The 12683-nt window shown below is 36.0% G+C and overlaps 2 protein-coding genes across 2 annotated transcripts in view; one reads left to right on the forward strand and one right to left on the reverse strand.

Moving 5' to 3' along the window:
• Positions 1-2883: 2883 nt before the first annotated feature.
• Positions 2884-9875, reverse strand: MS3_00002032 (uncharacterized protein; the record flags this gene model as incomplete). Its single annotated transcript, XM_035732847.2, has 2 exons — positions 8266-9875; positions 2884-3882 (listed from the first exon to the last, which is right to left on the reverse strand). Exons 1-2 carry the CDS (start codon positions 9682-9684, stop codon positions 2884-2886), a joined length of 2418 nt encoding a protein of 805 aa, XP_035585712.2. The 5' UTR covers positions 9685-9875.
• Positions 9876-12325: 2450 nt separating this feature from the next.
• The window catches only part of MS3_00010211 (uncharacterized protein), a gene marked incomplete at both ends in the record, with an annotated part of 57956 nt that continues 57598 nt past the window's right edge, over positions 12326-12683 (forward strand). The window contains one exon of the mRNA XM_051218572.1: positions 12326-12615. Within this exon, the coding sequence (XP_051075044.1) occupies positions 12326-12615 (290 nt within the window). The remainder of the gene's footprint in view (positions 12616-12683) is intronic.

The following is a 12683-nucleotide window of genomic DNA, read 5'->3' on the forward strand; positions in this document are numbered from 1 at the left end:
GCGTGTGCGATGGAAGAGCTAGTTTGAATTTTGATTAGATGGATAAATAGCGTAGATGCTTTTATGGAAAACAAACGTTTTGTTAAAAATATGGTATGAAATTATTTTTGTCCGTACAATAAGTTGCTTAGCCTTCGTAAACGTTAAAATGAATAGCACTGGAATACATGAATTATGCATTTAGTAGGATACATTCAACACTTCAAATTTTGGCTGACTGGAGACCTAATAAACTAACATTCATTTCTCTCTGAAAAATTATCCAGTACTCTTCATGTACATATCTTCCTTTGCTCTAAATTGTCACAACCTACAATTATCTGAAGTAATTAATATTTTCTTATATATTTTAATTTACTATTAAGCTTACTCATTATTTCCTACTTAATCTATGTTATTTCATCCAATTTTTACGTTTTAATGTACACATCTTAAATAATGGCTTGTAATTTTCATTTTTCGATACTGCAACTGTTTTATGCTCTAGTAAATATCACTTTACTCATGTTCACCATTAGAATCATGAAGTTATTGTGCATTATTAAGGAAACATCTTAAAACTAAGATGAATAGTATGTGTTCATCAACTGATAGAAAGTTCAATTACAGTCTCATAGTTCACCGATTTACTTACAAGCTTATGATTAAATATAAACCACATGACATTTGTTTGATCAATGGATTTTGATAAGCTCATCACTGGTTTTAAGCTTAACCAAGTCACATTTGATACCCTATTTTTTGGTCACGTGGCTTAGCAAGTCAGTAGCCTGAATCACAAGTTACTCTGCTAGTCAAAATAAGTGCAAATGCTTTTTGAAACAGAGATTCTGAAAGTAGGTGTATCTTAGTTCAAAAGTAAGACCTTGTGCCAACGATCCATTTGGGTTTCGTTATCCCAAAAACATGACAACAACAAGCCTGCCAATAGATGTATTAAAAAGTTTTGATTGACGATAGGCTTCGGCAGTGATCAGGAAGTAACATTCGAAAATATGAAACTGTTCACAGCGCGTCATTTATTTAGGTCAAAGTAAATCAATGCTTTTCACGTAATAATTTCTATCCTATTTTCTAAGTCTAATAAAGATGACTTTTAAAACAAGCGATATTCTATGAGCTACTGTGCTTAGAAAACCGATCCGTATGCAACAAGCATGTTATTAGGACCGATAATTATTTGGACATTTCAGGGTACTATATTTACTTAACTGAAGAAAATGTAACTTCTCTGGAATCTAGTTATAGAATAGCAAATATACTTCAATATCTCAGAATTATTTTCAACATTTGTTTAGCAATCCTTTAACCTGATTATTTTTCGGATGATTAATTTGAATATATAATTATAGAACCTGAAAAGAATCTATCGAAAAGAATATTCGTCGTCCAAATATTAGTCTTTTAATATGATGGGGATCTTTAAACGATTAACATTAGTAACTACCAAAAAAATACTTAAAACGTATATAAAGTTCTTACAACATTGATAGTTTTTGTGCCTTAAAAATATGATCAATATTATTATAAATAAGAGTCTATTAAAATTAGTTTCTAGGCAGATTATCTGTCATTGTAAAATAGTTCAATTAAGTTTAATAATTTATTATATTTATTAAAAGTAATTGGATGAGACTATAATTTATGGACGACCTATGAGTGACACTAACAATCCCTTGAAAATGTCAACCTAAGTACTACAGTTAAATAAGGGTTATAAACCAGTTTGAGGAATTAGAATTAATATTTATAGTTGATAGCTAGGGTCAGGAATTGGATATAGAGTATTCATCACCAACTGAGATCAGATATAACACAAAAACTTTTTGGAAGCAATGATGGATAGTGACTAGCAGTGGAATCCAAGACGCGCGTTTCATCCCATTTGGGACTTGTCAGCTGGATGTACCTACATCTCAGAGTTGATGTTCGCTCTGGGACTCGAACGCCATCGCGTTATCCACTCAGCTACTGAATCCTGATAGCCACTTGCTTATGCAATGGGGTGAATTTAAATTCACTTGATATTGTTTTGCTTGTATTGAGTTTTAAGACGAAACGCACGTCCTGGATTCCACTGCTAGCCACTATCCATCATTGCTTACAAAAATGATCAGGACGTTTTAATCAAATTTATTAAATATTTAAAACTCAATTTTATTGAATAATACATTTATTTTTGTTGTTTAAGTAATATCAGAAAAACAAACAAAATAAGCATAAAACTAATTAATAATTAATTAAACATTAAAAAAATTTCTTTTTCTTTTTTCCTTTTTCTTTTTTTAATTACACTTTATAACTGAACGACAATTACTTCATATGAGTTCAGAGAGAAAAAAATCAAAAAATATATCGGTTATTGATCACAAAACAAAAAAGGGAAATTTTTCTGGTTTTTACAGAAAACGATGATAATAATTCCTTAAAAGTATTTTCTTACAAAAAAAAAGAAATTTGACAATAAACAAAAGCTTAGAGTAGAAAAAACTGTTCTAATAATTAATGATTAGTTATTTTGTTTATGGGATAAATAAAGAGAAAAAGAAATGTAGTTTATATGTTTAAATTAACATTTTAAGTGATTATTACTATATAACTTCAATCTGGAATGTATGTACTATCTAATGATATGAAAAATTTATAATAAACACTTCATTAAATCTATGTACGTATTTAGTATTTATCATATTACTACTATTATTATAAGTAGTACTCGTCAAAGTTTGAAATTTTATTAGAGATGATTGAAAATACTATCGATGAAGTAAAATGAAATTTCAACTTAATGTAATGTAATATAAAATTAATATATAATTTTGGGCTTACAGTTTTATTTTTGCAAACATAAAGAAATATATAGAGATATTAAATCATTTAATCCTAATTTTCATCAATATATTTCCATGCTTTTGAACTTATACTGGGTTTGTTCATACTTATCTCTTGATAATGAGATGTGGTTTCATTATTTTTAACAAAATTATTAGTATTTATAGAAGGAGTATCTGGAAATTCATCTTCTTTATCATGAGTATGTTCAACAGAATTTAATATATTTTGATTTGTTTGGTTTTTTCTATCACCGCTATCATTGCTTTGTCTACGCCATGCACCAGTTAATATAACATCATTATCTAAATTCGATGTTAAACAGAGACGTTCAGAGTTGGGAGATTTAAAAGTAAAACCACAATCACATGAAGAACAATCATCAGTGGAAAGTAAAGCTTCATGAGCTAATATTTTAGCTTTTATATGTTGTTTTCTTCGTAGTTCAAGACGTTTTTGTATTGCTGGTGTTTTCATTGAATTAGTAGATCTATTACTTTTGCTTTCATTAACTATTCCTTCTACAGCTGTAAATGAATCATGTGTACTGTTTCTGGATTGAAATCTATTTTTTCCTAATGAGGTATTTTGTACATTGTTATCGTTTTCTTCAATATGTGACAGGGTTATACTACCAGAATATTTATTACGTCGATGACGAATCCAAATGAGAACAAGAATTGAAGACAGAACTAACATAATAACCAGAATACATAATAGAATGAAACCAATTGTTAAACCATATTTAAATTCAAGCCGATTATGCTCATGAATATAAGGTCCACTAATATGTATGTTAATATTTCTGTTCCTTGGAATGTCAGTTGAAAACACATGCGGAGAAACTTTATCATTATTCTCCAATACTTCGTTGCTTAAAGACTTAATAATTCCTCCAACTGCACTACGATCAAAATGAAAATCTTTACCACGAGAAACGGTGGAACCGATCGCTGATATAAGTAAATTATCAACCACAGAAACATTTGCAGTTGGAGCTGGAGAGACAGTCGTCACTTCCTCGGATACTGGAGTTTCTGGACTCGAGTCCTGAATCACTGACACATCTGCAGTTGGAGCTGGAGAGACAGTCGTCACTTCCTCGGATACTGGAGTTTCTGGACTCGAGTCCTGAATCACTGACACATCTGCAGTTGGAGCTGGAGAGACAGTCGTCACTTCCTCGGATACTGGAGTTTCTGGACTCGAGTCCTGAATCACTGACACATCTGCAGTTGGAGCTGGAGAGACAGTCGTCACTTCCTCGGATACTGGAGTTTCTGGACTCGAGTCCTGAATCACTGACACATCTGCAGTTGGAGCTGGAGAGACAGTCGTCACTTCCTCGGATACTGGAGTTTCTGGACTCGAGTCCTGAATCACTGACACATCTGCAGTTGGAGCTGGAGAGACAGTCGTCACTTCCTCGGATACTGGAGTTTCTGGACTCGAGTCCTGAATCACTGACACATCTGCAGTTGGAGCTGGAGAGACAGTCGTCACTTCCTCGGATACTGGAGTTTCTGGACTCGAGTCCTGAATCACTGACACATCTGCAGTTGGAGCTGGAGAGACAGTCGTCACTTCCTCGGATACTGGAGTTTCTGGACTCGAGTCCTGAATCACTGACACATCTGCAGTTGGAGCTGGAGAGACAGTCGTCACTTCCTCGGATACTGGAGTTTCTGGACTCGAGTCCTGAATCACTGACACATCTGCAGTTGGAGCTGGAGAGACAGTCGTCACTTCCTCGGACACTGGAGTTTCTGGACTCGAGTCCTGAATCACTGACACATCTGCAGTTGGAGCTGGAGAGACAGTCGTCACTTCCTCGGATACTGGAGTTTCTGGACTCGAGTCCTGAATCACTGACACATCTGCAGTTGGAGCTGGAGAGACAGTCGTCACTTCCTCGGATACTGGAGTTTCTGGACTCGAGTCCTGAATCACTGACACATCTGCAGTTGGAGCTGGAGAGACAGTCGTCACTTCCTCGGATACTGGAGTTTCTGGACTCGAGTCCTGAATCACTGACACATCTGCAGTTGGAGCTGGAGAGACAGTCGTCACTTCCTCGGATACTGGAGTTTCTGGACTCGAGTCCTGAATCACTGACACATCTGCAGTTGGAGCTGGAGAGACAGTCGTCACTTCCTCGGACACTGGAGTTTCTGGACTCGAGTCCTGAATCACTGACACATCTGCAGTTGGAGCTGGAGAGACAGTCGTCACTTCCTCGGATACTGGAGTTTCTGGACTCGAGTCCTGAATCACTGACACATCTGCAGTTGGAGCTGGAGAGACAGTCGTCACTTCCTCGGATACTGGAGTTTCTGGACTCGAGTCCTGAATCACTGACACATCTGCAGTTGGAGCTGGAGAGACAGTCGTCACTTCCTCGGATACTGGAGTTTCTGGACTCGAGTCCTGAATCACTGACACATCTGCAGTTGGAGCTGGAGAGACAGTCGTCACTTCCTCGGATACTGGAGTTTCTGGACTCGAGTCCTGAATCACTGACACATCTGCAGTTGGAGCTGGAGAGACAGTCGTCACTTCCTCGGATACTGGAGTTTCTGGACTCGAGTCCTGAATCACTGACACATCTGCAGTTGGAGCTGGAGAGACAGTCGTCACTTCCTCGGATACTGGAGTTTCTGGACTCGAGTCCTGAATCACTGACACATCTGCAGTTGGAGCTGGAGAGACAGTCGTCACTTCCTCGGATACTGGAGTTTCTGGACTCGAGTCCTGAATCACTGACACATCTGCAGTTGGAGCTGGAGAGACAGTCGTCACTTCCTCGGATACTGGAGTTTCTGGACTCGAGTCCTGAATCACTGACACATCTGCAGTTGGAGCTGGAGAGACAGTCGTCACTTCCTCGGATACTGGAGTTTCTGGACTCGAGTCCTGAATCACTGACACATCTGCAGTTGGAGCTGGAGAGACAGTCGTCACTTCCTCGGATACTGGAGTTTCTGGACTCGAGTCCTGAATCACTGACACATCTGCAGTTGGAGCTGGAGAGACAGTCGTCACTTCCTCGGATACTGGAGTTTCTGGACTCGAGTCCTGAATCACTGACACATCTGCAGTTGGAGCTGGAGAGACAGTCGTCACTTCCTCGGATACTGGAGTTTCTGGACTCGAGTCCTGAATCACTGACACATCTGCAGTTGGAGCTGGAGAGACAGTCGTCACTTCCTCGGATACTGGAGTTTCTGGACTCGAGTCCTGAATCACTGACACATCTGCAGTTGGAGCTGGAGAGACAGTCGTCACTTCCTCGGATACTGGAGTTTCTGGACTCGAGTCCTGAATCACTGACACATCTGCAGTTGGAGCTGGAGAGACAGTCGTCACTTCCTCGGATACTGGAGTTTCTGGACTCGAGTCCTGAATCACTGACACATCTGCAGTTGGAGCTGGAGAGACAGTCGTCACTTCCTCGGATACTGGAGTTTCTGGACTCGAGTCCTGAATCACTGACACATCTGCAGTTGGAGCTGGAGAGACAGTCGTCACTTCCTCGGATACTGGAGTTTCTGGACTCGAGTCCTGAATCACTGACACATCTGCAGTTGGAGCTGGAGAGACAGTCGTCACTTCCTCGGATACTGGAGTTTCTGGACTCGAGTCCTGAATCACTGACACATCTGCAGTTGGAGCTGGAGAGACAGTCGTCACTTCCTCGGATACTGGAGTTTCTGGACTCGAGTCCTGAATCACTGACACATCTGCAGTTGGAGCTGGAGAGACAGTCGTCACTTCCTCGGATACTGGAGTTTCTGGACTCGAGTCCTGAATCACTGACACATCTGCAGTTGGAGCTGGAGAGACAGTCGTCACTTCCTCGGATACTGGAGTTTCTGGACTCGAGTCCTGAATCACTGACACATCTGCAGTTGGAGCTGGAGAGACAGTCGTCACTTCCTCGGATACTGGAGTTTCTGGACTCGAGTCCTGAATCACTGACACATCTGCAGTTGGAGCTGGAGAGACAGTCGTCACTTCCTCGGATACTGGAGTTTCTGGACTCGAGTCCTGAATCACTGACACATCTGCAGTTGGAGCTGGAGAGACAGTCGTCACTTCCTCGGATACTGGAGTTTCTGGACTCGAGTCCTGAATCACTGACACATCTGCAGTTGGAGCTGGAGAGACAGTCGTCACTTCCTCGGATACTGGAGTTTCTGGACTCGAGTCCTGAATCACTGACACATCTGCAGTTGGAGCTGGAGAGACAGTCGTCACTTCCTCGGATACTGGAGTTTCTGGACTCGAGTCCTGAATCACTGACACATCTGCAGTTGGAGCTGGAGAGACAGTCGTCACTTCCTCGGATACTGGAGTTTCTGGACTCGAGTCCTGAATCACTGACACATCTGCAGTTGGAGCTGGAGAGACAGTCGTCACTTCCTCGGATACTGGAGTTTCTGGACTCGAGTCCTGAATCACTGACACATCTGCAGTTGGAGCTGGAGAGACAGTCGTCACTTCCTCGGATACTGGAGTTTCTGGACTCGAGTCCTGAATCACTGACACATCTGCAGTTGGAGCTGGAGAGACAGTCGTCACTTCCTCGGATACTGGAGTTTCTGGACTCGAGTCCTGAATCACTGACACATCTGCAGTTGGAGCTGGAGAGACAGTCGTCACTTCCTCGGATACTGGAGTTTCTGGACTCGAGTCCTGAATCACTGACACATCTGCAGTTGGAGCTGGAGAGACAGTCGTCACTTCCTCGGATACTGGAGTTTCTGGACTCGAGTCCTGAATCACTGACACATCTGCAGTTGGAGCTGGAGAGACAGTCGTCACTTCCTCGGATACTGGAGTTTCTGGACTCGAGTCCTGAATCACTGACACATCTGCAGTTGGAGCTGGAGAGACAGTCGTCACTTCCTCGGATACTAGAGTTTCTGGACTCGAGTCCTGAATCACTGACACATCTGCAGTTGGAGCTGGAGAGACAGTCGTCACTTCCTCGGATACTGGAGTTTCTGGACTCGAGTCCTGAATCACTGACACATCTGCAGTTGGAGCTGGAGAGACAGTCGTCACTTCCTCGGATACTGGAGTTTCTGGACTCGAGTCCTGAATCACTGACACATCTGCAGTTGGAGCTGGAGAGACAGTCGTCACTTCCTCGGATACTGGAGTTTCTGGACTCGAGTCCTGAATCACTGACACATCTGCAGTTGGAGCTGGAGAGACAGTCGTCACTTCCTCGGATACTGGAGTTTCTGGACTCGAGTCCTGAATCACTGACACATCTGCAGTTGGAGCTGGAGAGACAGTCGTCACTTCCTCGGATACTGGAGTTTCTGGACTCGAGTCCTGAATCACTGACACATCTGCAGTTGGAGCTGGAGAGACAGTCGTCACTTCCTCGGATACTGGAGTTTCTGGACTCGAGTCCTGAATCACTGGCACGTCTACGGTTTTAAGTATGTCTTCAGTTATTTCTTCGTTGTTGATTGATATTTGTTTCGTTTTGTTCGAATCATCTGTCGTATCCTCCTTGTTTGTTTTACTTTCATCTGTTTTTTTTTCATTTTCTGTTATCCTTTTGTCTTCTAATTTTTCTTTTTCATTCTCATTAGTTTCATCTTTTGATGGTGTGTCTTTTTCATAATCATCATCCTTATTATATTCTTTTATGATATTCTTCATTTTGTCATGGTTTTCTTCATCTGTATTTATGTCTTTTTTAATCCTTCTATTTATTTTGTATTTATTGTTTATTTTTATTTTTTTTTGATTATTTTTTTGCTTGTTGTTTCTGTTTATATTTTTTGTACTTGATGAATATGCATTGAATGCTCCTAAATCAATATTATTTGCTGAACGTTTTCTTCTATATTTTTTACTTATTGATATTCTATTATTATTTGTTAATAATTTATTTTTATTTTCTATGTTTATTTGTTTCTTTATTAAATTTTTCCCTAACTTATTGTTACCAAGTACTTCATTGAAACTTTGTTCTTCACCAATTAATTGATCGATTTCATTATCATATTCCTCTTCTTTATTGATTTTCATATTTGACACTTTTGTTATTGAATGATCAGTATTCATTTCTGTTAAATTAATAATTTTCTGAATATAATAATCATCTAAATGATCAATTGATCGATTTTCTTTATCATTCAAATTATTTATTATATTCTTTATGATTAAATTATTCAATATAGTATCCTTGTTTATACTAAGTAATAAATGTATAAAGGATTGATTATTAAACATTTTTAATAAAGATAAATCTTTCATATTATTATTATTATTTAAATCAATAATCAATTGTGTAAAATTTTTATTGAATAATTGATTTTTAATTATTTCATTAGATATTATATTACGTAATAAGATTTCATTATTTATATTTTTATTGATAATAAATTTACCTTTAGAATGGTTTAGTTTATCATTTAATTCTTTTATTCTAAATATTATAGAACATTGTTTATGATTACATGAATTGTCAATAAATTGATTTTGTTTTAATTTAATTGAATTATTGATTTTTTGATTGAAATTATTATTTTTTAATGAATAATTACTTTCTTTATTATTATTGTTATCATCATTATTATTATTCATAAGGTTATTTATTGTATTAAATGTTTGTATTGAAGCAATATCTTTAAATAATAATAATAATTGGTTATAATTATCATTAATGATATTATTAGTAGGAATAATTTCTCTATTATTATTATTTAATTGTTTATCATTTAGATTGGATAATGTTTCATTATGTTGATTTAAGGTTTTGTTCATCATAGGTAATGAATGAATACTTATATGAAATAATAAAAATAATGCTATCGTTATTATGATCATTATTTCAATGGATTTTGTTTTTGTTTTATTTTAATCCAAGAATTATTGTAAATGAAAATGTATCAATTAGTACTTTAATTTATAAAATAGTTGTATGAATATTATCAGACTTTTTAAAATCCATGTTAATGTTATTAGAGATTGTCAAATGAAAGACTAAGTCCATATCTGTTAGTTCACACTATTTGTTTAGTATTACATCATATATATATATATATATATATATATATATATATATATATATATATATATATACATATATATTGGATGATATGAACATGCTCTACCAATAAACTTTATCTTCTATATCTATCTATACAATGCGTGGGTACAGATAAATAAGGATAAGTTTGATATATATGAGGTCTGTTTCTTTATATAAGTATAAACATGCAAACCGAATTGGACAAATAGTTTTCTCGTACATTTTGTACTTCTATCATCGTTTTTTTGTGTGATTTTATGCAAACATGTATGTACACCTATTGGTTTATTTGCGATAAACATCTAAAAATTTGATAAAAGCATCATTTTCATATATGGTGTAAATTTCACTCATTTAGTATTATATTTATTAATAAGGATAATTTGCATGTGAAAAAGTGTGAGATAGTCATCAACATGAGGGAGACAAGGAAAAAAGATACAACATCCAAGAAGAATAAATAAATGCAGACAAGTACTTAATGTTGAAGAATAAATCAATCTACATGTGTATGATTAGCTTAATGACTAAAATGAGATGCTACATTCTTGTTACTTAGTAAGTATCTACAAACATAAATATAAACATAACTATTCGTAAATATAATTCTGCATATAATAGTTACTCGACGAGTTTTTTTTAATGATTAACAGAGAAAGAGGACATTTGAATTATTAACCATAATTGATGGTACATATCAAAACATTGATTTCTGAAAGGAACATAGAGAGTGCAGTTATAAGACTACAATTGCTTATTTTAGAGCTAATGGTTTGATAGTTGATATCTTATTTTAGAAAATATGTATTGTTTAGATTGCACAACGAAATATTTTCAGCCTACCAATAATATTAGTTTGAATAAAGTGAGAGTTTGTCGATTGATGTAAACCATCTTAGAATAGCAAGTAATTCCTCTTGACTACAATTCAAATCTCAAATCCCAAATGAGGATAGCTCTTACTCGTGTAAATCAAGATATATCATTATGCTTATCTTAAATATAACTTTTTTGTAGTTAATTTGGTTTCAACACATACATTACGCTTGACATAATTTCTTAACAGGCAAAATACGTATATGGAATATGGTTTAAACAAGATACTTAATTTAGAAGAATACCATAGTATTTTTAATTTTCAGGAAAAAAATGAACTAATTTAATTGTCAGATGATAAACAATCATAATTTTCAACATTTAAATCATCAAAAACTACTTGATTTGTAGTGTTAAGCCATTTCTATGTTTAAGAATAATTCACTTTCTTTAGATACTGAAATGTAACATACATCAAAATTCTGTGAAGTTTTAACCTACATATTTTAAATGGTAGTATTTAGACATGAAAAGATACTGATAGATAGAGGAAACACCAAGAGGATATTGTTCACTTGTATGTAGACAATAAATTAGTAAGACATTGATGATTCCTTTTATGCTCAGTACTGATATTTATGCAAAGTAATTGAAAACGTGTTATTATCTGCTTGTTAGATGAACAATTCATCTATTTTGTTCTTCAAGTGCTTACAAACTGAAAACGGTCGAACTCTTTTGGTCACAGCTTCTCACTAAAACTCCTAGAATCCTCTCTCGAAGTTAGTCACTAGTGAGCATATGACAAGATTCGAGAGGGGATTCTAAGAGTTCTAGTGAAAAGTGGTGACTAGTATAGTTAATCCGTGTCGGTTCTTAGGTATTTATTCACCGAAGACAATAAAAAATGGTCGCACGACTTTGTAGATTGATTGCAGCTAGACTCTAAAATCAACAATTTCCACAAACTCATACTGATAACTATATTTTCATTAATAAGATGATGATTTTATAGGGTTTAATACTGATAAACAATCCTAAAGTTCATAATTTTCCTTATGTTTTGTGCAATGTTCAACTTCGGTAACGTAAAAGTGTCATGCGTTCATATACTTGCCATTTCAGTACATTGCTCATCTATTGTTATTAACTTCACTCGATTCTGTTTTACTTGTATCTTTCCATTGTTATTTAGGATTGCGATTGATCAGTTTCTTGTTGGCATATGTGCTTCCTGTGCAGATTGCCTAGATATAGCTTTAAGTCACAAACTTTTTAAGCAAATATCGATAGTGGCTAGCAGTGGAATCCAGGACGCTCGTCTCGTCTCATTAGGAACTCCTCACTGGATGCACCTGCATTCTAGAGTTGATATTCACTACGGGAATCGAACTTAGTACCGTTCGCTTCAAAAGCCATCGCTAATTTGCAAAGGATAACTTTAAAAATATCAATGTAGAAACATTGTGTTTTCTAAATGAAGTCTCCAAATATTTGGAATACCTTTCTCATTATACCAATATTTACTAATATTTTAGCCAATAATTATCAGCATATTAAGTAACACTTATCCATTTTATTTTATATTTACTCATAATATATTTAGGACCAGAAGGATGGATGGCGTCAATTGAAACTGGGTCAAGTTGTTTCACTGAGTGTCTTGGTAGTATATTAGATCAAATGTGTCGTAAATCATCTTATTCAAATTCTGTGAAACTTATCAATTTAAATTATTCAAACGAAAACGTAGCACAAAGTTTCACTCATCAAGCTGTATCAGTTTTGAAAGGAACAATTATACCTTATAGTCTAAGAAGATTTTTGTGGCCGCTGGCATTATTTACAGTCACTGAACGGACTAGATCAGAATTCGAAAATCCAATTCTTTGGAATGGACATAAAATGAGGTAGAATTGATTTCACAAAATTTATTGTTATTCATAATCTTTTGTGAGGGTGACTGTAAATGAATTAA

The sequence above is a fragment of the Schistosoma haematobium genome, chromosome 1 (genome assembly GCF_000699445.3).
Source record: "Schistosoma haematobium chromosome 1, whole genome shotgun sequence".
In the NCBI taxonomy this organism is placed as follows: Eukaryota; Metazoa; Platyhelminthes; class Trematoda; order Strigeidida; family Schistosomatidae; genus Schistosoma; species Schistosoma haematobium.